The 25806-nt window shown below is 42.1% G+C and overlaps 1 protein-coding gene across 3 annotated transcripts; it reads left to right on the top strand.

Annotated features, from left to right (window-relative positions):
- The first annotated feature begins 11401 nt into the window (after window positions 1-11401).
- Window positions 11402-25556, top strand: RBX1 (ring-box 1). 3 transcript variants are annotated; one of them, XM_022596771.3, is made up of 5 exons: window positions 11402-11532; window positions 13450-13528; window positions 18428-18498; window positions 21649-21734; window positions 24511-25556. In XM_022596771.3, the coding sequence occupies exons 1-5, from the start codon at window positions 11455-11457 to the stop codon at window positions 24521-24523; spliced, it is 327 nt and encodes a 108-aa protein (XP_022452479.1). In that variant the 5' UTR covers window positions 11402-11454; the 3' UTR covers window positions 24524-25556. The 3 variants fall into 3 exon arrangements, with proteins under 3 accessions (XP_022452479.1, XP_089777486.1, XP_089777485.1); XM_089921359.1 differs by having other exon boundaries at window positions 11440-11523; XM_089921360.1 differs by lacking the exon at window positions 18428-18498 and having other exon boundaries at window positions 11406-11523.
- The last annotated feature ends 250 nt before the right edge of the window (window positions 25557-25806 follow it).

Here is a 25806-nt window from a genome sequence, read left to right on the forward strand (position 1 = left end):
GCAACTAAGCCCATGTGCCACAACTACTGAGCCTGCGCTCTAGAGCCCGAGAGCCACAACTATTGAAGCCCATGTGCCACAACTACTGAAGCCCACGCGCCTAGAGCCCGTGCTCCGCAACAAGAGAAGCAACTGCAAAGAGAATCCACTGCAACGAGAAGCCCGCGCACCGCAACAAAGAGTAGCCCCCGCTCGCCGCAACTAGAGAAAAATCCATGCACAGCAACAAAGACCCAACACAGCCAAAAATAAATAAATAAATTTACTTTAAAAAAAAAAAAGATACTACCAAACTGTTTTCCCAAGTGGCTGTACCGTTTTGCATTCCCACCTGCAATGTATGAGTGATCCAGTTTCTCTGCATTCTCACCAGAATTTGGTGTTGTCACAGATTTTATTTTAGCCATTCTGACACGTGTATAGTGATATCTCATTGTGGTTTTTTTTTTTTTTTCTTTTTTTTTGGCGGTACGCGGGCCCCTCACTGCTGTGGCCTCTCCCGTTGCGGAGCACAGGCTCTGGATGCGCAGGCTCAGCGGCCATGGCTCACGGGCCCAGCCGCTCCGCGGCATGTGGGATCTTCCCGGACCGGGGCACGAACCCGTGTCCCCTGCATCGGCAGGCGGACTCCCAACCACTGCGCCACCAGGAAAGCCCTCTCATTGTGGTTTTAATTTGCATTTCTCTAATGACTAATGATGTTGAGCATCTCTTCATGCGCTTATCTGCTATCTGCATATACTCATCAATAAAATATCTCTTTCTGTCTTTTGCCCATTTTCTAATTGGTTTGGTTTTTGACTGTTGAGTTTTAAGACTTCCTTCTATATTCTAGATACTAGCGCTTTGTCGTAAACTTGCTTTGCAAATACTTTCTCCCACCCTGTAACTGTCTTTTCATCCTCTTAACAGTCTTTCACAGAGCAAAAGTTTTTAATTCTGATGAAGTCCAATTTATTAATTGTTCCTCTGATCTCTCTCTCTCTCTCTCTCTTTTTTTTTTTTAGGGGGCTGCGCCATATGCAGCATGCAGGATCTTAGTTCCCTGACCAGGGATCCAACCCGAGCCCCCTGCAGTGAAGGGCAGAGTCTTAACCCTGGACTGCCAGGAAGTCCCACGTCTAAGTACTCTGTCCCTAAATCCTGAATATTTCCTCCTGTGTTTTATTCTAAAAGTTTTATGTTTTTATTTAAGTTCATGATACATGTTGAGTTAATTTTCATATATAGTGTGAGAATAGGTCAAGGATTTTTTTGTTTGGTTGGTTTTGGTTGCCTGTGAATGTCTAATTACTCCAGCACCATTTGTTGAAAATGCTCTTTTCTCCGCTGAATTGCTTTTACACGTTTTTCAAATTTTAGTTGGGCATTTTGGGTGGGTCTTTTCCTGGGTTTTATGCTCTGTTCCATTGATCTATCTGTCTATTCCTCTACCAGTACCACACAGTCTTGATTACCTGTAATAAGTCTTAAAAGCAGATAAAGTAATTCCTCCCATTTTATTCTTCCTTTTCAAAATTGCTAGCTGCTCTAGTACCTTGGCTTTTCCATATAAATTTTAGAATAATTTTGTCTGTTAACTAAAAACAAAACAAAGAAATTGCTGGGATTTAGATGGGAATTGTGTTCAGCTTTATCAGTTTGGTGAAAATTGACATCTTTGCTATGTTTAATCTTTCACTCCATGAACACAGTATGTGTCTCCATTTATTAAAAAAGTTCTTTTTGGAATTCCCTGGCAGTCCAGTGGTTAGGACTTGGTGCTTTCACTGCGGGGGCCCAGATTTGATCCCTGGTCAGGGAACTAAGATCCTGCAACTTGTGCGGCATGGCAAAAAAAAAAGTTTTCTTTTTTTAATTTCTCTTATCAGTGTTGTTTAGTTTTAAGCATACAAGTCCTATACATGTTTCATTAAATTTATAACTTTAATTTTTTGATGATTATAAATGGCATATTTTTAATTTCTATGTCATGTTCATAGCTTGTACATACAAATACAATTAATTTTTATATGTTTGTCTTGTATCCTGTGAACTTACTGATCTTACATATTAGTTCTAAGAGTTTTTTTTTAATTCCTTGAAATTTTCTACACAAACTATGTGTCATCTAAAAATAGGACAGTTTTGGGCTTCCCTGGTGGCACAGTGGTTAAGAATCCACCTGCCAATGCAGGGAACACGGGTTCGAGCCCTGGTCCAAGAAGATCCCACATGCCGCGGAGCAACTAAGCCCGTGCACCACAACTACTGAGGCTGTGCCCTAGAGCCCACGTGCCACAACTACTGAAGCTCACGTGCCTAAAGCCCGTGCTCTGCAACAAGAAAAGCCACTGCATTGAGAAGCCCGCACACCACAACAAAGAGTAGCCCCGCTTGCTGCAACTAGAGAAAGCCCGTGCACAGCAACGAAGACTCAATGCAGCCAATTTTCTGATCTATATGTCTTTTATATCATTCCCCCCCCATTATTGGACTGGCTAGAACTTCCAGTGTCATATTGAATAAAAGTGATAAAAGAAGCCATCCTTACCTTGTTCCCAATTTTAGGGGGAAAGCATTCAGTTTTTCACCATTAAGTATGGTAGCTGCATGTTTTTGTAAGTGTCCTTTATCAAGTTCAGGAAGTTCTCCTCTATTCCTATTTCTCTGAGAGTTTTTTTTTTTTTATCATGAATGGATGTTGAAATTTGTCAAAAGTTTTTTCTGTATATACTGATATGATCATGTGATTTTTTTCATCTTGAACCTTTTAATATGGTAGAATCCACTGACTGATTTTTAAATACTGAACCAAACTTGCCTCCCTGGAATAAACCCCACTTGGTCATGGTAAATAATTCTTTTTGTATATTGATAAATTATGTGAGCTAATATTTTGCTAATAATTTTTGTGTCTATATTCATGAGAGATATTAGTCTGTAGTTTTCTTTTTTGGTACTGTCTTTGTCTAGTTTTGTTAGGGTAAAACTAGCTTCGTAAAATGAATTGGAAAGTGCTCGTCTATTTTCTGGAAGAGATTTTGTAGTATTGGTTTAATTCTTCTTTAACCATTGGGTGGAATTCTCCAGTGAAACCAACTGGGCCTGGAGATTTCTTTTTTTTTTTTTTTTTTTTTTTTTTTTTGCGGTACGCGGGCCTCTCACTGTTGTGGCCTCTCCCGTTGCGGAGCACAGGCTCCGGACGCGCAGGCTCAGCGGCCATGGCTCACGGGCCCAGCCGCTCCGTGGCATGTGGGATCTTCCCCGACCGGGGCACGAACCCGTGTCCCCTGCATCGGCAGGCGGACTCTTAACCACTGCGCCACCAGGGAAGCCCTGGAGATTTCTTTTGAGGAAACTTTAAAATTATAAATTCAGGGACTTCCCTTGTGGTCCAGTGGTTAAGACTCCATGCTTCCAATGCAGGGGACTTAGGTTCAATCCCTGGTTGGGGAATTAAGATTCCACGTGCCACATGGCACAGCCAAAAAAAAAAAAATTGACTGTGGTGATGATTGCACGTATCTACAAATATCCTGAAATCTTTAAAATGTACGCTTAATGGGCGCCTTCTACAATATGTGTGATACATCTCAATAAAGCTGTTCAAATATTGATAACTCAATGCATGATGTGTTTTTTAATTATAAATTCAATTTCCCTAATAGTTATAGGGCTATTCAAATTATTTTTTTGTGGTTTGTTTGTGTGAGTTGTGGTAATTTGTGTTTTTTGAGGAGATAGTCCACTTTGCCTAAGTTGTTAAATTTATGTGTGTAGAGTTTGTGGTATTTCCTTATGATACTTTTATGTCTGTAATAATATCTCCTGTTTCAATCCTGATATTGGTAATTTGTGTCTTCTCCCTTTTTCCTTTGTCAGTCTTGCTAGAAGTATGTCAATTTAACTGATCTTTTCAAAGAACCTATTTTTTTGTTTCCTTAATTTTCTTTATTGTTCTTCTGTTTTCAACTTTAATGATTTCTGTTCTTTATAATTTCTTTCAATCTGCTTGCTTTGGGTTTATTTTGCTCTTATTTTTCTAGGTTCTTGAAATGGGAACTTAGATTACTCTTTTCCTCTCTCTTTTTTTTCTTTTTTACTTTTTTGGCTGCGCTGCGAGGCATGTGGGATCTTAGTTTCCCAACCAGGGATCGAACCCACACCCCCTGCAGTGGAAGCTCGGAGACTTAACCAGTGGACCTCCAGGGAAGTCCTTCTTTTTCTCTCTTCTAATGTCTACATTTGGTGCTAAAAATTTTCCTCTCAGCACTGTTTTAGCAGTGTCCCACAAATTTTGACAAGTTCTGTTTTTATTTTCATTCAGTTCAATATACATATTTTTATTTCCCTTAAGACTTCGTCTTTGGAACTTCCCTGGTGGTGCAGTGGTTGAGAATCTGCCTGCCAATGCAGGGGACACAGGTTCGAGCCCTGGTCTGGGAAGATCCCACATGTCGCGAAGCAACTAAGCCCGTGCGCCACAACTACTGAGCCTGCGCTCTAGAGCCCATGAGCCACAACTACTGAGCCCACGTGCCACAGCTACTAAAGCCCGCGCACCTAGAGCCCGTGCTCCACTACAAGAGAAGCCACCTCAATGGGAAGCCCACGCACCGCAACGAAGAGTAGCCCACTCTCGACTCAAGTAGAGAAAGCCTGCGCGCAGCAACGAAGACCCAACACAGCCAAAAATAAATTAATTAATTAAATTTAAAAAAAAAAAGACTTCATCTTTGACCCATGGATTATTGTTTCTAGGTGTTTAGAGAATTTTCTCTTACCTTTCTCTTATTGACTTATAGTTTGATTTCACTGTGGTTGGAGAATATACTATATGATTTCAATACTTTAAAATTTTTTAAGGTTTGTTTTATGGCCCAGGATATGGTCCATTTGGTATATGCTGCATGGCACTTGAAAAAGAACATGTATGCTGCTGTTATTGGATGGAGTGTTCTAAAAATGTTTATTAGATCCCATTGGTTGGTGGTGGTGTTGAGTTCTTTTATATTCTTGCTGATTGTCTAGTTCTATCCATTGCTGAAAGAGAGGTGTTAAAAGTTGCCACTGTAATGGTGGATTTGTCTATTTCTACTTTAAAAGCTATCAGTTTTTCTTCACATGTTTTTGTAGCACAGCTTTTTTTTTGATGCATATACATTTTGAACTGCTATGTCTTCTTGGTGGATTGATTTTTTTTTTAGCATTTATGATGTTACCTTCTCTCTCTGGTAATATTCTTTGGTCTAAAGTCTACTTAATCTGATATTAATATAGTCATTTCTACTTTCCTTTGCTTAATGTTTGTATGGCATCTTTTTTCCATTATTTTACTGGCACCCTTCCTATATCATAATTTTTGAAGTGAGATTCTTGTAGACAGTATATATTGATTGGGTCATTTTTTTAATCTACTCTGCCAATCTCTGTCTCTTAATTGGTATATGTACACCATTTATGTTTAATGTAGTTATTGATATCTTAAGAATTTAGTCTGTTTTATTTTTTGTTTTCTGTTTGTTCTCTCTGTTTTTCATTTCTCTATTTTTATTTTCCTGCCTTCCTGTGGGTTACTTAAGCATTTTTTAGAATTCCATCTTGATTCATCTATAATGTTTTTAAGTGTATCTCTTTGTATATTTTTAAGGTGGTTGTTTGAGGTATGACATTGTATATACATAACTTATGACAGTTTACTGGTGTCATCATTTTACCAGTTTGAGTGAAGTATAGATAGCTTACCTTCCCCTATGTTCATTTATAATTTTCTTAAATATTTCCTCCACATAAATTTAGAACCACGTAAGACAGTCTCATAATGTTTACTTCAACTGTCAAACATGATTTAGAAAACTCGAGGAGAAGGAAAGCCTATTGCATTTACCTCTGTTTTTGCTTACTGTGTGTTCTTTCTTATTCCTGATGTTCCAAGGTTCCTTGTTTTATTGTTTCCTTCCTACTTTAGAGAACTTCCTTTAGCCATTTTTTGGGTGGGTATGCTGCTGACAAATTCTCTCTTAGTTTTCCTTCATCTTAGAATGTCTTGATTGCCCCTTCATTGCTGAAGAATATTTTCACTGGCTATAGGATTCTGGGTTGACAGATTTTGTTTTTGTTTTTTCTGTACTGAAAAAATATTTTGCCACTTCTTTCTGGCCTCCATGGTTTCTGATGAGAAATCTGCTGTCATTCGAATTATTTTTCCTCAGTAGGTAAGCTGTCATTTTCTCTGGCTGCTTTCAAGACTTTTTTCTTTCTCTTTAGTTTTTAGAAGTTTAATTGTGTCTTGGCATGGATTTTTTGGGCTTATCCTATTTAGGATTTACTCAGTTTCTTGAATCTATAGTTTTATGTTTCTTGCCAAATTTGAGAAGTATTTCAGCCATGACTTCATCAATTACATTTTCAGCCTGGCTCTCTTTGTCCTTCCTTTCTGGGACTCTTGATGACACAAATGTTAGATCTTTTGTTATTTTCACTCTGGAGGTTTTTGGTTTTGTTTTTTCAGTCTATTTTCTCACTCTTGTCCAGATTGAGTAGTTTCTATTGTTCTATCTTCCATCTCAGTGACTTTTTTTTTTCTTCTCTGTCACTTCCATTCTGCTGTTGAGCCTATCCACTGAGATATTTCAGTTATAGAAGTTTTCTGTTCTGTAATTTCCATTTGGGTCTTCTTTATCTCTTCTATTTATTTCCTGAGATTTGTTTTAAGCTTGTGTGTAATTGCTTGTTGAAAAATTTTTATCATTGCTGGTTTGAAATCTTTGTCAGATAATTCTAACATCCGTCATCTTGGTGTTGGCATCTATTGATACATAGTCTTTTTTCATTCATTTTTAGATCTCACAGCTCTTGGTAAGTTGAGGGATTTTCAACCGAAATTGGACATCTTAATATTATTTTATGAGACTCTGGATCTTATCTAAACCTTCCTTTTTTTGACACTGCTCCTGCAAGGGAGGGTAGATGTAGAAGTCCAGATTCCCCAGTTAGTCTCCATTAACACCCAAAGGTGAGGGTGCTCCTCATTACTGCTGGGCAGGGGTGGGAGTTCCATCTCCCTACATGGTCTCTACTGACACTGCAGTGGCGGTTGGGGGGCTCATTATTGCTGGGTGATGGTGAAAGTCCTAACTCTCCACTAGGCCTCCTCCAATACCACTCCAGCAGGGAAGGGAAGGGGTGCCTCATTACTGCTGAGTGGGAGTGGAAGTCCATACCCCTTCATGGTCCCCTGTTACACCACAGGGGTAGGGGAGCTCGTTAACACCTGGAAAGTTCCAACTCCCTAATTGGCCTATACCACCTGGTTACAGACTTGTGAACTGTACAGTCTAAGCTCCCCACTTGGGTTGGAGTGGGACCACTTTTCTTTTTTTCTGTGTAATTTGAATGGAGTAGAGAAGTTATTGTCTAAAACTCTTCTGTCTGCTAGAGAAAGCAACCTGTTGCTGTTGTTTTATCTGCACTCACTGGCATTTCCAGGTTGCTGGCTTCTTCAGTTCCAAGACAGGGATATAGGAGGTAAAAAGAAAACCTAGAGAACTCACTACCATGTCATTCCTCAAGTCCTGAGGTCCCTAACAGGTCTGCCCTCTTCTCTCCATCTTTCAGAGTCTTACGTTTTAAAAAATATATATCTTATCCAGGGATTTTAGTTGTACTTAGAAGAATAGGAAAAAGTATGCCTACTCCATCTTCCCAGAAGCGGAAGTCCTGCCGAGCACTTTTGAAAAAGGCATATCTGACCATGTGGCTGACCGGTTAAAATCCTTCAATGGCTTCTCATCACTGAGGATAAAGACCAAAACTCTTTGCATGGCTCTACTGAACATTCTTGCAAGACCTGGCCCATACCAGCAGTAAATGTTTAACAACTGACTCTAGGAGGGTAAGGGGACCCCTGGTTTGTAGTGTTGGCTGATTTCCACAGTGTAAATACTCGATTATGGCCAATTTCAAGCTAACAACATGACATTGCTAAATATAGAATTGGGAAGAGAGACTAACAATTGATTCTTGCACATCTTTGCAGACATTTTATATTACCCTCATTCTCTTCATACTGCAGCCATTCCAGGCTTCTTTATGAGTGCACTATGCATTCTCCAGCTTCCAGCTCCTTCTGTACACTGTTGGCTCAACCTGGAATGCCACCTTCTTCCATATCCCTCAGTATGTGTGAGTGCTGGAGCCAGCTTGCATCAGCTTACGGAAGCAATTGTTAAATTTTCAGGAATTTTGCAATCTGGCTGCTAAAGCTACAAATCAGGGCTTTTTTTTTTTCCCCCTTTCCTTTTTTAAGAGCTGGGGGTTTTTTTTTAACATTTACCCGCATACCACTGCATCCACTCCTCTTTGTCTGGTTCATCCTTCAATCTCAAAACATTTCCTCTAAGAGGGCTTCCCCCACCCTCCAGACTGTCCTTCTGCTTCAAGGCACCCTGTACTTCCCCTTTCCTAAAATTCATTGGAATTATCATGAACTGACTATTGCCTCTCCTGTTACACATCATAAGTTCAATGATTAAAGGGGACTTTTGCAAGTACTTAAAATGTCAGATGTCTTTTCATCCAGATCAGCACGGTATAATTAACACACAGCAGGTTCTGTAGATGTTTTAGAAATATTTGTTGAGGGGCTTCCTTGGTGGTGCAGTTGTTAAGAATCCGCCTGCCAATGCAGAGGACATGGGTTCGAGCCTTGGTCTGGGAAGATCCCACATGCCACAGAGCAACTAAGCCCGTGCGCCACAGCTACTGGGGCTGAGTTCTAGAGCCATGAGCCACAACTACTGAGCCCACGCGCCTAGAGCCCGTGCTCCGCAACAAGGGAAGCCACCGCCATGAGAAGCCCGCACACCGCAATGAAGAGTAGCCCCGCTCACCGCAACTAGAGAAAGTCCGTACGCAGCAACAAAGACCCAACACGGCCAAATATTAAAAAATATTTAAAAGTCCAGGTTGTTACCTGTGCTTCTGACCTACCATTGTCGGGGAGGGGAAAAGTTTTAAATAAAAAATATTTGTTGAATGAAAGAATGGCTGGCTGGATGAACTGAATAGAACTAAAGTAAAATTACAACCTATGGCATTGTAAACTCAGTAAAATTTTGAAGGATAGGAATCTGTACGGGGTCTACAAAAAGTTTTCTTAGGTTTATGCAGCAGGATCTAGTATACAGAACGCGGTGGCCAATCATCACAGCAAGGTAAATCTCCAAAGGAGAGATCAGTACATGAGGTTTTCATAGCTTAATGGAACTGCCCCACTGTAGCTCTTTACAAGGCAAACAACTTGTAAATTGTTGTTTACAAGTTTACTTGTTTGCAAGGTATGGTTTACTACCATACCTTCTTCCTACAAAGCTTAAAAACTTTAAAAAACTTAAATAAGATTATGTCACTGTTAGTCCCCTCCCCTACTTTATCCCTCCAATATTCTCCCATAACATCTTCAATAAAATCTCTACCTGATCTGGCCCCTGCCTGCCTGTCCAACCTCTCTTACCACACTCCCCTTGCTCAATAAGCTTCAAGTTTATTCATTCAACACATACTGAGCACCTACAACTTACCGAGCACTGTTCTAGGAGTATTTGTTGCCAATAAAGAAAACAATAAAAAAATTCCTCTTGGTGGGACACACAAAAAACAATAAATCTAATGAGTAAGTGAAAAAATATGTTAGAAGGTACATGTACCATTAAAGAAAAGAAGAAAAGCACAATACAATGAATGGGAAGCATATCATACAGGGCCTTTTAAGCCCTTGGAAGGACTTCAGCTGTAATGTTACTCCTCATAGGGGACTTATTTGATCACCGAATTTAATACTGCTTCCATCTCCCTTCAGTCTCATGACCTTGTTTCCACTTATTGATATCTGAGATTTTCTGGTGTTTATTTGTTGACTTGTGTATTATCTCCCTACCAGGAGTTAGACACCTTCATCACAGTCTCTCCTGTTTATAACAGGACCTGGTACATACTCAGTGAATTTGTTGAATGAAGGATAAATATGCACTCAATACCTTAGTTTACTATGCGTTTCGGGTATTCCTGCAGGAACACAATAAATGACAGAACTCTTAACGTGGAAGCATTAATTTAACAAAACTTGGGCTTAGAAAAACTTTGTAAGGTTCCTATAATGCTTTAAGGTCTCACACAATTATTCTCTATTCTAGTCTAGTTAAAGCTGTGGTGGTGTTTTCACAGATTCGTTGTTCTTGTTTATGATTAAGACAAGGAAACAAATCCTACTTCTTCTGGTTTAACAATGGAGTCAACACAATCAATCACTCTTCAATTCTCTTTTAATAGAAAATATGAGATTTCAAACAAGCTAATACAAGATTTAAGAGTTACCTAGCAGAGTCATACCTCTGCAAGACTAGAGATGAAAAGGGGGGGAGGTGCTGGTCTAGAAAAGGAAGGGTGACATAAAGTTCAGGTGCTTTGGCTGGGAAGGAATGACCAGTAAGAATAAGTGGCAAATGCCTCACACAAACACTTCAAGAAGTACAGTGACTGCAGATGTGATCATGGCTCAAAGAGAGGAAAGAGGACCGAAATTAAGGAGAAAGGACCCCATAGTCCGATGACCAATTGAGGAATGGGAAGGAAGTGTATGCTCAAGTGAGTTAAATGTAAATCGTGTTCTTTAACCAAAGGCCATTCCGATTTGGACTGGTATTTTGGGTGGGCTGTGGCTGTCATCTCCCAGTCTCCTAAGCCTCCTCCCTCCACCTATTTCAGGTGGGCAGGTGAAGGCAGGGCTACATAATGCCTGCTCAATTTGATCCTGCGGAGGACACGGAGGCGGGGGGCTCCAGTCTCCCCATCTAATCCTGAGTATTTCCCGAATTGGAATTAGGAAACCAAACGGTGCTTCAGGCCTCCCAGGGAGGGTAGCAACTCAGGCCGGTCTCGTAAGCGAGTCAGGATCTGGAAGGACCAGTGTGAGGTCTCGGGTTTCGGCAGCGGGAGGCGGGACGCCCACCCTCGCCCCTTCCCCAGAAGAACGCGACGAGGACCAGCGAGCCGGGGAGCTCCGCGGCGCCGGGGAAGGCGAGGCGCGGCCGGTGCTGCAGGTCGCGGCCCAAGCGGAGGAAGCAGCCGCCGCCCCAGCTGAGGGACTGTGTCCGGGGTCTTCCCGGGGGAGGGCGACGAGAACGAGCCCTTTCGAACGTTTCCACCCGGCTCGCTCACTTCGGCCCTGCCCCGCCCGGCCCCGCCCCAGACGCTCGGGCCACCGCCTCCTCTCCGCCAACGCTGGGTAGGTGGGGGGTGGGGGAGGACAGCGCCAGCGCCTTTAAGAGGCGTGGCCACATGCTCCACCCCCACCTGCCCCTCGCGCGCCAGTGAGGGGTGGGGCGCGGGAGGAGGTGCCGGGACGGGAGGGGGAGCGAGGCTTGCGCTGACGCGCAGGCGCAGTAGCCGGGCGACGGAGCGTGTGTTTCCAAAATGGCGGCAGCGATGGATGTGGATACCCCGAGCGGCACGAACAGCGGCGCGGGCAAGAAGCGCTTTGAAGTAAAAAAGGTTGGGTCTCGCCAGCGCCTTCCTCAGGGAAGCTAGAGAGGCGTGGATCTGGCTGGCAGGCCCGAGGATGGCCAAGGCGCGGAGGAAAGGGCTTCGCTTCAGGGCGTTCCTGGGACAGGGTACCACGAAAGGAAGCCGGTGGGCGGGTTTTAGGGTTGATCGGCGTGACTGCCGCCCACTGTCAGTGGCAGTATTGGTTTCGTTAGGAAGCTGAGGGGCCAATCACGGAGGTGCTTATTGAGATACGCGGGATTGCGACTTGGCTGCAGGAGCCAAGCGCCTGAGCTGTCACTGGAGTGGTGGAGGGGTGGGGAAGGAGAGGGTGGGGTGGGAGGAAGGGGGAGTCGGAGTGCTGCGGTGGATGGAGGATGGGGCGGTGTGGCGAAAGCCGGGAAGCTGAGGTCCTACCGCTTTGGAGGCCTCTGAGGACCCGGGCTGGCTATCTCCGTGCCCCGCCCCTGTCCGAAGCTTGGGGTCCCTCTGAGGGACCCCGACCCGGTCCTCGCCTAATCGAGGCCTCCATTAGCCCTCTCTGGTCCTCGCCCCTGCCGAGTTAAAGTGTCTCGAGTGTAACTCTTGGTTCTTCTGAGAGGTCTGTTGGTTTGTCACACAGCTGCCCCAGTCCTGTGGTCATATTCAGAATCCCGCTGTCCAAAAAAAAAAAAGAAACATGGTGGAATTCGTTAAAAAGAAAATGCGAGCCCAAATCTTGTGTCATTTAGGGAGGGTTGAGTACTAGTTGCGAACGACCTGGTAAAAGTGGGAAAGCAGAAATGTGGGACGTGTCTTTTTGCGTGAAATGCCTTATAGTTGTTTGCCAGCAGTTGGGGAGAAAAGTGTCGATTCCCACCCAAGATAAAACATCTGTACAAAATGAAGACCTGAAATAGGGAAGATGTTATTCCTGGAACATCTGGCTAAACCCTGACAATATTCCCCCTCCTAGTGCTTTTTGGCGTTTCATTGTGGGCCCTGCATGCTCAGTTACAGCCAGCAGCCATGTTGAAGAATAGAAGTAGGATTTTTTTCCTGCAAGTTGAAGCTGTAGGGTGAAAAGTGCTGAAGAAGTTACTAGACACTGAGAATTAGGCTTGAAAGAGATGAAGGTTTGAGAAGTAGCACCAAATTCGTGGATGAAAGGGAGTTTGGGAATATTTATAATTGCAGAAGCCAGAGAGGGTTGAGTTACTTAAATACTACTTTTAGATAAACTCTTATGGAAATTATCTTAACTGAATATAACAGTTTGAGCATGTAAAAGTTGAAAACAGTTTATTTGATGATAGGAACTAAACAAAATTCTAGTGAATTTTAGAGTTTGTTGTGCAGTTATCTTGTAAGATTTAAGTGATGACCTTGTTCTGAGTATTGACACTGCGTAATTAGTTATCCAGCTTATCCCACGATTACCCGTTTTATGATCCAGTCATCATCTTAGTTCATTGTGTTCCTTGTTTTCGACCTCCCCATTCCTGCTTCCAAAGTCGCCTTGAAGAGCAGATATTTGTTTATGCAGAAATTGAGCTCTTCTGCAACTGCCAGGAGAACCTGCACAGTAATTCAAGTTTGTGATTATTAGACCTGAAACAGGCACTTATAAATTATTCCTGATTTGTTTGCATTGATATGGCTGACTAAACTGTAGGAAAAAATAAAAAGATGACATTCATTTCTGTATTTATATACTCAACTGTTTGGAGAATGGGTGAGCGTACGTGTAGCCTACTCTTGCTGTCTGATGTAATAAATAAGAGTAATGGAACCTCTAGAAGCTCTTTTGTTTAGTGGTCCTTGTGGCCGAAAAGATGATAACTGCAGCATGAAATCCTAGAGTGTCGTGTGTGTGTGTTCTATGTGTGTCTATGCTTGTGTTACAAGGAGAGTAGAGTGCATTGTTCCCCCTTTTTCTCTTTGCAGTGGAATGCGGTAGCCCTCTGGGCCTGGGATATTGTGGTTGATAACTGTGCCATCTGCCGGAACCACATTATGGATCTTTGTAAGTAATTGGAGGAGGATGGGAGGAAGTTGAGAAGGTTACAGAGATTGCGGCCATCCTGATGTGACCAGTTTTCTTCTTCCCAAGGAGATATAAAGTACAGTCAGAGCACTTGGGGTCTTGTGCATCTAGGCCATTGGTATGTTTGAAATAAAGTAGTTTTTTATGATGTCCTGCAGGCATACCCCTCTCTCAGAATAAATCTACTCAATCTAAAGATGGCAAGGCCACATTTAGAATGAATTGTAGACACAGAGGTACTATTGATTATATCCTCTCTGTTTCCCATCTTGTAACCAGACTCAAAGGCAGAAATAGTGAAAGAAAGAAAAATAACTTTGAGCTAAAATGTTCTGTTAGAACTAGTTTTTGCTGGGGATTTATGAAGAAAAGAAGCCTGAGTATGGATTTTCAGTGTTAGCCCAAGTGTAGTTAAGGGGACATCACTGCCGACATCTAAATAGGCAGTTAATTGCTCTAAAGAAATTTAATTTAAATTTCCACATATTTCATTACACATAGTGGTCAACACATAGTGGACTTAGTATCCTGGTAGTAATAGGGGCAAGAATGTTGATCACACCAGGGACAGTCACTATTCATCCAGGTACTAAAATGGTTTGTTATTGAGATCAGGAATAGGGCAAAGAAATTGCAACTTTCTCGAATTGAAATTATAACTTATTTTTTAAATGACTTACCTGCCTCTTCAACTTTATCTTGAGCCACTCTCCTGCATACTCTGGTGGTTCCTCTGACTTTCTTTCCATTCTTCAAGTGTCCATGCTCTTGTTTAGAGCCCTTACATATCCTGTTCCCTCTGCTGAAATGTTCTTCACCTCTTCTCCCCCTATCTTTGTCTAATGCAGCACTGTCTAATCTAAATGTAAGCCTCAATTGTGAGCACATACGTAATTTAAAGTTTTCTAGTACTCATATTAACAAAGTTAAAAGAAACAGATGATTTGTATTTTATTTACCCTACTATATCCAAAATATTTTTATTTCAACATGTAATCAACATTTTAAAGTGAAATGTTTTACTTTTTTTTTTTTGTACTAAGTCTTCAAAGTGTATTTCACACTTCCAGAGCATCTCATTTCAGACTAGCCACATTTCAAGTGCTCAATTCTCACACGTGGCCAGTGGCTACTTTATTGGGCAATGTAGAACTAACCCATAGTTGGTCTTCAGAGCTCACCTTGAACTTGCTCAAAGATGTTTTCCCTGACCATACTTACATACACACAAACACAAGCTATGCCAGTTCTGTTAAATATTTCCAAGACATCCTATAGTTTCCTTTGTAGCAGTCATTTAATTTAGTTGGTTCTTTATAATTCCATGTTATTTACTGATATGTTCCTAGCATCTAGCATAGTGTTTCGTACTATAATACTACTATATCTAGTGATAAACTATAATAGGTTCTCACTAGATATTTGCTCAGTGAATAATAAAAACACAAAATAGGAGACTAGTCTGTGGTCATTGCAACTTGGAAAGCACAAATCAAATATTTTGTGCGGGAAAACAATCATGGCATGTGTTGGTAGTTTACTGCCCTTGGTTTCTTTGAGTTTTGACCCTGTTTACCTTTTCACACAACAGTCAAAGCAGATCAGCAGCTACCATGATGTTTAATGCAGAGAGAAGGAACCCATCACAGAAAAACACATGCACAGTGTTAAATATGCTAGGGTGGGGTTTTTGATTACGTGCTTGCCAATTCCTTGCTGTGCGTTTTCACAAGGAGTTGTGCCCAGAGAAAATTTTACTTTCTTGGGGCTCTTTTCTGTAATCCTGACTTGTTTTTAACCTCTGTATTTAAGTCATTGTGTGTCTCTCTGGATGCAAGAGAATGCACTTCTTGGGAAGATGGTGACAGACAAAGGCCACTGATACTCTATCTTCTCTTAGTGTTGAACACTTGAGGGGTCAATGTGGGCTTTTAGTTAGATACCTGCTTTATCATATATTTTAAATGTCAGATGCAGAAGTAGGACATTGAATTCCTATAACAAACAAAGTATTTTCAAGTCATGTCTTATGTTCATTTGATGAATATTTATATCCTGGGCATTTTGCAAGGTCTAGGATAAAAGACCTGAGATCAGGTCTTTACCCTTGTGGAGCATACCCTTCTGTTTATTACAGACACTAAAGAGAAATCTGGTTGCTGCAACTGGGCTTGTCTTCCTTTCAAAAATAGATGAATTATGATGCTTGTAAAAAGACACTTTTGGGGCTTCCCTAGTGGCGCAGTGGTTGAGAGTCCGCCTGCCGATGCAGGGGACACAGGTTCGTGCCCCGTTCCAGGAAGATCCCATATGCCGCGGAGCAGCTAGGCCCGTGAGCCATGGCCGCTGAGCCTGCGCGTCTGGAGCCTGTGCTCCACAACGGGAGAGGCCACAACAGTGAGAGGCCCGCGAACCACAAAAAAAAAAAAAAAAAAGACACTTTTGTTAAAGATGAAAATAAGAATCTTGATCTAGCAATGGCCATTTTCTAATAAATTCTGGTCTGGCATTAAATGAATAATTGTATACAGAGCCGTAAATAAACGAGTGATTATGGCTGTGCTCCAGTTGAACTCACCTACAAAGCATTCTTGATCTAAAGACTTCCTCTTTGGAATCCAAATTGTTACTACCTGTCCTACTATAGCTTCATACTTATTTTGCATTGCCCTATTTCTTGGTTCTTTTAGAGAACACCATCTGCTAGGTGTAATTTTCTCCATTGCCTCAGGTAATCTTGTTCCAGATGAAGGGGGCATCCAGAAGTGCTTAGACCCAGCCTCTGCCCCTAAGTTAGTCTTTTCCTAAAACCACAGGTCCATCAATATTTTCAAAGTGTGAAATCTCTTCACTTCCAAGAAGCAGCCATTGCTTCCTTAGCAGTCCTCTGGTTGTAATGCTCTTGTATTGAAATATAAAAGTCCTCAAGCTTTATAAGTCACATGAAGTCAACTTCTGCCTTTGCACACCTGTTGTGTGCTGCCTTTCTGTCTGTTCTAGGCTGACAGAGAACAATTCCTTCCCCTGTTTAAACAAATGACTAAACCCCAGTGCTCAGCCTCTGGACCAAAAGCTTGAAAACATTTTATCTTTGAGAACATTTTACACTTGTATTTAGTAATTTTTCATGCCTTATCCCCTTTTATCTGACGTTCTGTATTGCAATCCTATTTCTGATCTTTTCTTATTATTATTAAAGTATAGTTGATTTACAATATTATATTAATTTCAGGTGTACAACATAGTGATTGAATGCTTTTATAGATTATACTCCCTTTAAAGTTGTTATAAAATATTTCCTATATTCCCTGTGCTGTACAATATATTTTTGTTCTTTGTTAGGAGTTTTCTGATAAGAATAAATGTATATTTGGCCCCCATTCTCTCTATTTATAGAAGTGTTTTTTGTTTGCTTATTCAGATACTGAAAGCCTACTTTGCACTAGGCATAGAACGACAGCCCCTTAAAAATACGCAGACCTAGAAAAATTTAAACATGATAATGTACCTTGAAACAGTTTCATTATTTACTTAAATAATAATAATTGTGCCTCTTGCTTAGCTAATTTCTTAATACATAGTCCTCATCTAAGTGAGATGATCCAACTTGAAGGACATCAGATTTTATCTTCTCTGCCATCTCTCTGAATAGGGTGCATTCACAGCCCCCATACATTCTTGAATATATGGCATAGGCCCTAGATTCTCCACTTTTATCAGAAGGAAAACCAGTTATTCTCTTTGTAGTGTGAATCTGGGTAGCATAAGCAACTTCTGTGATTTCAGATCCTTTGCCTTTCATATTTTTGAAGGGTGGGGGAAAGAACATTCTGGTATATCTCTTCCCCTAAGACCAAATGTATGCATTAACATCTCAGCATTACTTTCATACAATTTTAGTATTTTCCGCCTGTGGAAGTTTGAAGTAATTGTCTCATTAAATAGTCTTTCCTGAAGCTTTTTGTTCTTCAGAAGGGAGACTCCATTTAGTTACCACCTTCAGAGAAAGCAAATTACACATTAGTAATTCTTGTTCGTTGAATATTTATCCCTAATAGAGCTTTACTCATCCTTTCTGGATCTCAGTCAGATTTTTTTTTCTATTTAAGTTCCCTCCCTTCCCCTTCTATGAAATTGATATTCGGATACATTTGCAGCAATTTGCTCCATTCACTGGTGAGAATCACCTCAGGGGCAATAAGTGTCGCTTAAGTGGTACCCCTGAATCTCCTCTAACCCGTTGGCCTCACAGATCTGCTGTGTTGACGGTGTTTTAAGGACTTGAGATTTGACGTCCTCATGCAGAGCGTACACTGCACTTCGCCACAGGCCTCTTCACCCCCTTTTACTTGCTCTCTCCCAGCTCCATATGTCTGCCTGACTCCTTTAGGGACTAGAGCTTGTCCCCCAGCTAGGCTTTCATGTGGCAAACCTGGGTGTTGTAAGGGCCTGAGAGGAAGCATTCACCAAGAATAGAGATGCCAGTTCTCAGAACAGTAAGAGTTATGAGGTGGCTTTAAGAATTTACTAAATTTACCAGATTAGGAGGAATCACTGTCATTTGGACAAGTCAGGTTATGTTCAGAGTTAAAAAGTACTCTTTCCTTCGTTACTCTGTTTTTGAACAAGGGGAAGGATTCATTGCAAAGCATGCTGTTAAGTCATATCTCTGCCTTCTCTATTCTTCACCCCTTTCCACATACATTAAAAAACAATTATGACTAATTAACCACTTGAGATTTTGTTCATGTTTATGCCATCACCACCAACCCCCCACCCCCACCCCCAGTCGTGTCATCGTGTCATCGTGCAGGTAGGGCAGCTGTAGGTGAAAAGGTTGTTGCCGGGGTCCAGTGCTGTCTGCTCTTGTTCCCACAGGCATAGAGTGTCAAGCCAACCAGGCGTCTGCTACTTCTGAAGAGTGCACCGTTGCGTGGGGAGTCTGTAACGTAAGGAAACATCTTTCCCTATCAGCATGGCTTGTAAACATAGTACCACTTTTCCTGCTTTGCCAGTCTTGAAACTAACTAGGAAAAAAATGACTAGCCCACTTTTCTCCCAAAAGGTACACAAATATTAAAAAAAAAAAAAAAGATTTAAAAGCATTGTACTGTTCACCTGTTATAGGGTAAAAATTATTAGTTATTGCAGAGACAGTAGTTTGTCTTACTTATAAAGTGTACCAACTTTTGTCAGCAACATTTTGGGGATTCATCTTTGGGAATTGCCTTCAAAGCCTGTGGTACAGTCTTTGGAATATTCTGTTAGTGGAAATCTTTACTTTCGTAACACATTTTTAAAAGGCTAGGTGTCTTGTGGAACTAAGGTGAATAAATTGAGTGTCTGTGTGTGTGTGTGTGTGTGTGTGTGTTTTAGGTGTGGCAAATGTACTAAGTTAGGATTTGGGTTTTTTTTTAATGTGGCTCATGCCAGAAATGTTTTGTACAGCATCCCTGGACTGAATGTACGGCCTTCCAGGGAGTGACAGCTGTGAAGGATAATAGACATCGAATATGTTATTTCCAGCACGTGTTAAAAATTCATCCTTATAGACATGTAGTCCCCGTCATAGGAGCTAAAATTGTCCTGTCTGGGCGTCCTGTGCCCAGGGAACAGAGGGCTCCCAGCATGACACAGGCCTAAGAAGTCAGGCTCTGGAGTCAGACCATCATTCCCTGTCTCTGGGACTTGCTAGGTGACTTTGGGCAAGGTATTGGCCTCTCTAAGCATCGTATGAAATGGAGCTGTTAGTAGATTGCATAGTGTCACAATCACGATGAAGTGATTTTATGTTAAAAAGTGCTTAGAGGAGTTGGGGTTTTTTTGGGACATGAGCCTCCCATCTCCTTGCATGCCCCTGCAGTAAACCTTTCTCTACTCAAAAAAAAAAAAAAAAACTGCTTGGAACACCTCCTGCATGCAGTAAGCGTCTTTGTTAATAAATATAAATAAATAAAATTTGGGGTGGCTGTAGTTCCTGAAGAGAGAGCTATCAGTACTTTTCTCCCTCGGGTTGAGGCTCTCCTCCCAGCCTACACCTTGTGGGGCACCTTCTCCATGCTGTCGGGGCCCTTCGACAGTTTCACAGTAGCCTCTGGCCAAGGGACAGTGTTTATTATTTATGGGGATAAAGAATAAAGCTTATCGGGCTCTTTGCTCTCCCTGGCATCCAGGCGTATACTAAGAACCTTGTCACTTTGTGGTGGAAGGAAAAGGAGTGAGCTTCTCCTTAAATTCAGCTCAGGAGAGTCGAGCTCAGAGAGCCTGCCACCAAGAAGAGCCAGCAGGTGTGCCTGAAACCTTTGGACTAGTCCCAGGTTCTAGTGCTGGGTCTTCTACTAACCTGCTCTATGAATTAGGCAAGTCACTTAACTCTTCTGGTTATACAGACAGTTTCCTGTCTGTAAAATGAAGATAGTAATAGCCGTCATGCTTGCTTGCCTGGGTTGCTGGAGGCTCCAGTGAGGTAATAGATGTTTACAGACTGCTTGCAAAGCGTGAAGCACCAGGCAGTGTATTTTGGGACTGCTCAGTGTACTCACCAGTTTGTCTTAGATGGTTAACAGGAAGAAAGCTGGGGACAGGGGCGCTCAGGGATGCTGTCACCAGCCCTGCAGCCTCATTTGCAGCCTGTCTCTCCGTCTGTCTTCGGAGGTGGCTGGGGAGTACAGGACCCTGTACTGCTGCAGGGTGCCTAACGGGGCAGCTGGGAGGTGGAGAAGGGTGTCCTGAACGCCCTTAGGTGAGCCTGTCCCCACCGCCTGGGGATTGAGAAAAATGCCTCCGCTTGCTGCCTTTTGGAAATCTTGTTTTTTCTCTTTTTCAGAAATAATGAGTTGTGTGAGCGTCAGGAGGAAAGGGATCTTGCAGAGGGCCACTGCTCTGGGAGAGTGTTTGTCCTGTTGAGTAGCCCCAGTGTACCAGCCGTGGACTCTAGTGTTTGTCACTGAATTCTCTTTCTGTCTTTGTGCAAAGACAATTCACAGATGATAATCCACATTGTGATTCTTAAGTTCCATGTATGTTTGGGGGGACACGCTGACCAGAGTTCAGGGCTGTTATTAAGCCAAGCCTGCCAAAGCTTTCATGGTGTGTTGGGGCGTCAGCACTTCTCCCCTGTCCCCACTCAGCCGACCCATCATGGCTCAGGTGAGGGGACTCTTGTTCCATCCGAGTTCGCTGCTCACACGAGCAGGGGCAGAGGATAAACATCCATTGCAGAGGTGCTGTGGTTAGCGTCTGCACGTCATTAATGCATACCAAAAAGCTGCACACGGACTTTCCTTCTCCCCATATCCGAAGGCCAACTCCTCGCTCCCTGTCAGTTCCCAGTAGTCTTGGTACTTTTGCCCTTTTACTTCCTGTCTTGATCATGGAATAAGCCCTTCGATGCTCTTTCAGCTGTTTGCGTGCAGTGTGCCCATCGTAATACTTCCTTTTACCCTAAGTTTTTATCTCATTCCTTTTTAAGACACAGTCTCTCACCCACTAAAGGCTCACTGAGTACCAGGCTGTTGTCATATCAATACACCTATAAACAAATGGGGAAATAAAGTCCTTTGGAAAGAGTTGAGCTGCGTGTGGAAGGTCGGGGAAGTGCCCCTCTCAGCTCTGGGTGATGTCAGGGATGGCACACTACCCACACTGAGTAGATGCCTCTGCTCCTGGGGTTCCCTTCTCCAAGGTGGGGAGGGCAGCTGGGGACCAAGAAGGGGGAATGTTTGAAATCCACGTGTGATCAAGGGCCTCCCTGCGTGAGCCCCAGTAGAGTAAGCCCCCCCTACAGGCCGCATAGGACCAGGAAGCCCCACTCCATCTTCCCTTAGGGAAAGAGAGCTCACTGCTAGAACACTGCTGTGCTTCCTAAATGCACTCTTCCCTTTGTAGGAATGATGTTTCTGACATGTTTCACTGGACTTAGCCTCATACCTAACCAAGGTGTAACCCGTTGTTGACCTTTTGTCTCCCGTTGTGTATTGCCTTCCATCACTCTTCTCCAGCCCCTGTGTGTAACTACCCCACTGCACTTGAGGTGTATTGTCATCAGAGAGCTGAGCCTTCACAGGATTATTTTTAATAAAATGTATCTTTTCTTCCAGCATGCTTTTCACTTCCACTGCATCTCCCGCTGGCTCAAAACACGGCAGGTGTGTCCGTTGGACAACAGAGAGTGGGAATTCCAAAAGTAGGTGTCTCTGGATGCTTTGACGTTTTAAGGTTGGGCTTTGTGGTCAGTATCATTCTTGGACTCACGTCAAGCTGGAGGGTGCACAGTCTTAGAAAATGGAGACATGGAACATGCCTTGTTTTCATAAACTAGCTTTTGGTTAGTTAGACAAGGACTCATCTATGTGGAAAATGCATAGGTGAATCCACGTTAGAAGCTTGCAGCCTAGAGTTTCCCAACTATCCAGGTTCTATGAAAGTAGAAAATATGAGAATTTGCAAACTATTAAATATTTCCAAAATCACATCAGTAATAAGGCTCCAGAGGCTAACTAATGTCAGGTGTCTTTGCTTTGGGCTAGAATTATATCCACCTATCATGTTTCATTGGTTTTATCTCATGCTGATTAATTCTGATACAGCGTTTATGGCTATCTCAACTAAATCATTATTGTTGTGGCTGTTAGTAGTATGTAAATAAAACATGACATGTAAATTTTCAGAAATTCAAGTGGTCAAAGGGTTTACCACAAAAGATGAGTCTCACCTTGTTCTCCTCATCTCTTTCCTGGAGGTGGCCGTCAGCAACAGCTTCTTAGTGGCTTTCCCGAGTGTCCCCGTATATGTACTTGAATGTATTTGGATATACAGGTAGAATTTTTTATATCTGTAGTAGTAATTCCTAAAAGAGAAATTTCTGATTAAAGAGTATGTATGTTTTTATTTTTGATAGTGTCAGATTTTCCTTTCCCAAGAATATGTGCTAATTCACAGTCCCTACAAACAGTGAAGCAGGAGGCCCCATTCTCCATTTCTTGCCAATGTTCTGTTATCAAACTTTTCCATCTTAGCTACTGACAGGTGAAAATTAGTATTCAATTGCATTTTTTAAAATTTTCAGTGAAATTGGGCTACTTTTTATATATTTTTATGCCTATTATATTTTTGTGCGAAACGCTCTTTTATCTGTTGAATTTTCAGTCATTTTCTTGATCAAATTTTTAATGAAAAGGGAGATTTTTACTTAAATATGAGTTTTGGCTAGCAGAATATTCTTATGTTTAAAAACCAATAAATAGGGTTCTTTAGTTTGTGAAATGTTTACAAATCACTTATTGGTACAGTTATTTTGTTTTTAGACTTATTTATTTTGGTAAAGAATTTTGAAAGTGAAATGCATGTTCATTTTTTAAGAAACCTGCCAAATAACTCAATGTCTTCATACCGTCACATTCCTTTCAGCAAAGTATATGCTAAGTAATGTGTAAGGTATAAAAATGTGTGAGACAGTCCTTCCCTGTCCTTGGGGAGCTTGCATTCTGAGTGGAGCCATGACATGACAAGTAATACATGTCAAGGCAGAAGCACTGTTCTAAGTTCTCAAGAGGCCTTTGTAATTGGCTCTGCCCTGGAGCAGGCTCCAGGTTCTGTCTTGGACCAAAACTGTCTCATGTAGCCCATTACATGTGCCTGGGGCTGAGCCTAAGAAGTGGGGGGTGTAAAGAACCCTCCTGTTGGGCTTTGACACTGTCACTGTATCCAGCTGGTGACTTTGCCTGGCCATGGTTATCAGTGCACTGGGAAAACAAATTCATAAGAAGCAAATTGCAGCATGCTTAAATCTGATGGACAACTTCCGGGTTATTCTCCAGCCCCCTAACACACACTGGAGCTCTACCCTATGAGGACTTTTTTAGACAATATTTAAGTGAATTTCTTACGTGAAGTGCTTAAAGAATCTAGTACCCCTTCAGGATGATGGAAGCAGTGATGCAGAGTTCTAGTGCCCTGGTTTCCATTCATATAACAAAGTATTTTAATCAGAGGTGAACTGCCCACAAAGAACCACGACAAAAGATTATTAAGTAAGATAATAATGAAGGATTTTGTGTTCACAAAATTCATTTAGGGACTTGTCTGGCGGTCCAGTGGCTAAGACTCCACGCTCCCAATGCAGGGGGCCTGGGTTTGATCCCTGGTCAGGGAACTAGATCCCACATGCCGCAACTAAGAGTTTGCGTGCCACAGGTAAAGATTCCACACGCAGCAATGAAGACCCTGTGTGCCGCAACTAAGACCTGCTGCAGACTAGTGAATAAATAAATAAATAAATATTTTTTAAAAAAGAAGAAAAGAAATCCATTTATATGTGGAAGAAATTTCCTGCCCTTGTTTATAATCTTGCTAGAGCCAACTTTTGGCTTCTGGGGAAATCAGAAAGGACCTGAGATCCATACCTAGTTTCTCTCCACAGTTCTCTTTCTGCACTGCTGAGTGGACTCAGGGCTATAATTGGAACTAGTGATAGATTTTGAAATTGAAGGCTGTTCAGTTACTGGTTTCTGTATTTGCCTTACCCTAAACTTACCTGAGGACTGGAGTTGAGGTGAAGAGGCCACCACAGGTAGGGGAGGCCAAGAGTTCATGCTGTCTGAGCCACTGCCTGGGGCAAACAGGTGGAGCTCCCTTTCACAAGCACCGGCTCTGACTTCTCCCTCTCGCCTCCCTGTTACTGCCTGGTGTCTGCCTGGTAGCTGGAAGGAGTCAGGTGGGTGCAGCTGAGTCCGTGGTGAGGCGGGACCGTCATAAGAAGGGGGTGATAAGTAAGATGTTATAGGGGCCGGTAAGATGAAAGGGGCAGAGACCGGGGTCGTAACCCGGTCTTGGCACACACTTGTGGTCACTTACTTCTTTTCAAAGTTTTAACCAAGTTTGTGGATATATTTAAGCAGGTTTTATAGTCTCAAACAGGAAATTACTAAGGAATTAATTAAATAATTTACCTTGTCTTTCAGGTATGGGCACTAGAAAAAGAGAATTGTTCCATCAAGCTCAACTGTATGATTAGCCACTTAATGACTTGCCCTCCTGTTACTTAATTATAAATTAGATAGAACTGTGTTTTTTCTGCTTTGTCTTTTCAGTTTGCTATTCCTGCACCCATATTGTATTCTGTGTCAAATAAAATCCAGTTGGATTCTAGAACAGATGCCGCCTCTTGTGTATGTGAAAAAAGTGAACATAAAAGGACCCCTCTTTCTAGGTTGGAAAGCCAGCTTTTGAAAGTGAGGTGTTTGTTCGTTAGAGCCAGAGCAGAGTTGTCCTGCGAGCATGTCTCTTGGTCATGAGGAAGCCTGGTCCACAGCCCGGCTACTGATGGCAGTGTTGGGCAAGTTGCCTCTCTGCTCCGAGCTCTTCTTCTGTAAAGTGGCTGCTGAGGACTAAATGGCGTCATGTGGGCACAGGAAGAGGCTTTGTGAACTGTTAAGAACACTATACAAATGTTAACTTTGTGTATGACATGTTGCTTTCTCTTCTTAGTTTAGAAAAGTAAACTTGAAGAAATCTAATAAGTAATCTTGGCTGCCAAAGGAGTAATCTGTGAACTCAAGTTGGAAATCGATGTCATTTAAAATTGAGTTAACAGGAGAATTCAAGTTTCCTTCCCCACCACCACCCTTTGCAATTTGTTTAAAATGCCTTGGCCATGGAAAGAACTGCCAGGTCTAATACTAATTCAATGGCTATATAGTCTTTAACTGAGAGGCAGGTTAGTTTACTGCAGTGGTTCTCAAAGTATAGGCTGAGGACTTCCGAGGGTTCCAGAAACCCTTTCAGCAGGTTCACAAAGTTCCTCTTCCGACTGCATGACTGTACGAGGCCAGCTTTTCTTTATATCCTTCAACCAAAGCAACATATTGAGTGAAGAAGCAGAGGTGAGAATCCAGCTGTCTTCTACTAAGTCGGATATAAAAGAGATTTGCAAAAATGTAAAACAATGCCACTCTTCTAATTTTTTGTTTTGAAAACTAGTTACTTTTAATAAAGATATTTACGTTAACATGTGATGGGTTTTTGTTCTTTTAAAATCTTTTAAATTTCTCGGTAAGATTTCCACTGTAGTAAATAGATATAACCCACACCAAATCTCTTTGGGGTCTTCAACTTTTAAGATCATAAAGGGATCCTGAGACTAAAAAGTTTGAGAACCTCTAGCTTAGTAATTAAGAACTTCGAATTCAAACCTGATCGAGCCCAGCTTCCCCACTTTGCCACCACACAGAGCAAGTGCTCACGGAGAGGTGGCTGCT

The sequence above is a fragment of the Delphinapterus leucas genome, chromosome 11, assembly GCF_059928025.1.
Source record: "Delphinapterus leucas isolate spDelLeu-1000000601 "Yukka" chromosome 11, BTC_Dleu_Yukka2, whole genome shotgun sequence".
NCBI lineage: Eukaryota > Metazoa > Chordata > Mammalia > Artiodactyla > Monodontidae > Delphinapterus > Delphinapterus leucas.

Coding starts and splice junctions, on each gene's coding strand:
- RBX1 (XM_022596771.3), top strand. CDS start 11,455: ATGGCGGCAGCGATGGATGTGGATACCCCGAGCGGCACGAACAGCGGC. Junction 11,533..13,449: donor AGCGCTTTGAAGTAAAAAAG/GTTGGGTCTCGC, acceptor TTCTCTTTGCAG/TGGAATGCGGTAGCCCTCTG. Junction 18,499..21,648: donor TTGCGTGGGGAGTCTGTAAC/GTAAGGAAACAT, acceptor CTTTTCTTCCAG/CATGCTTTTCACTTCCACTG.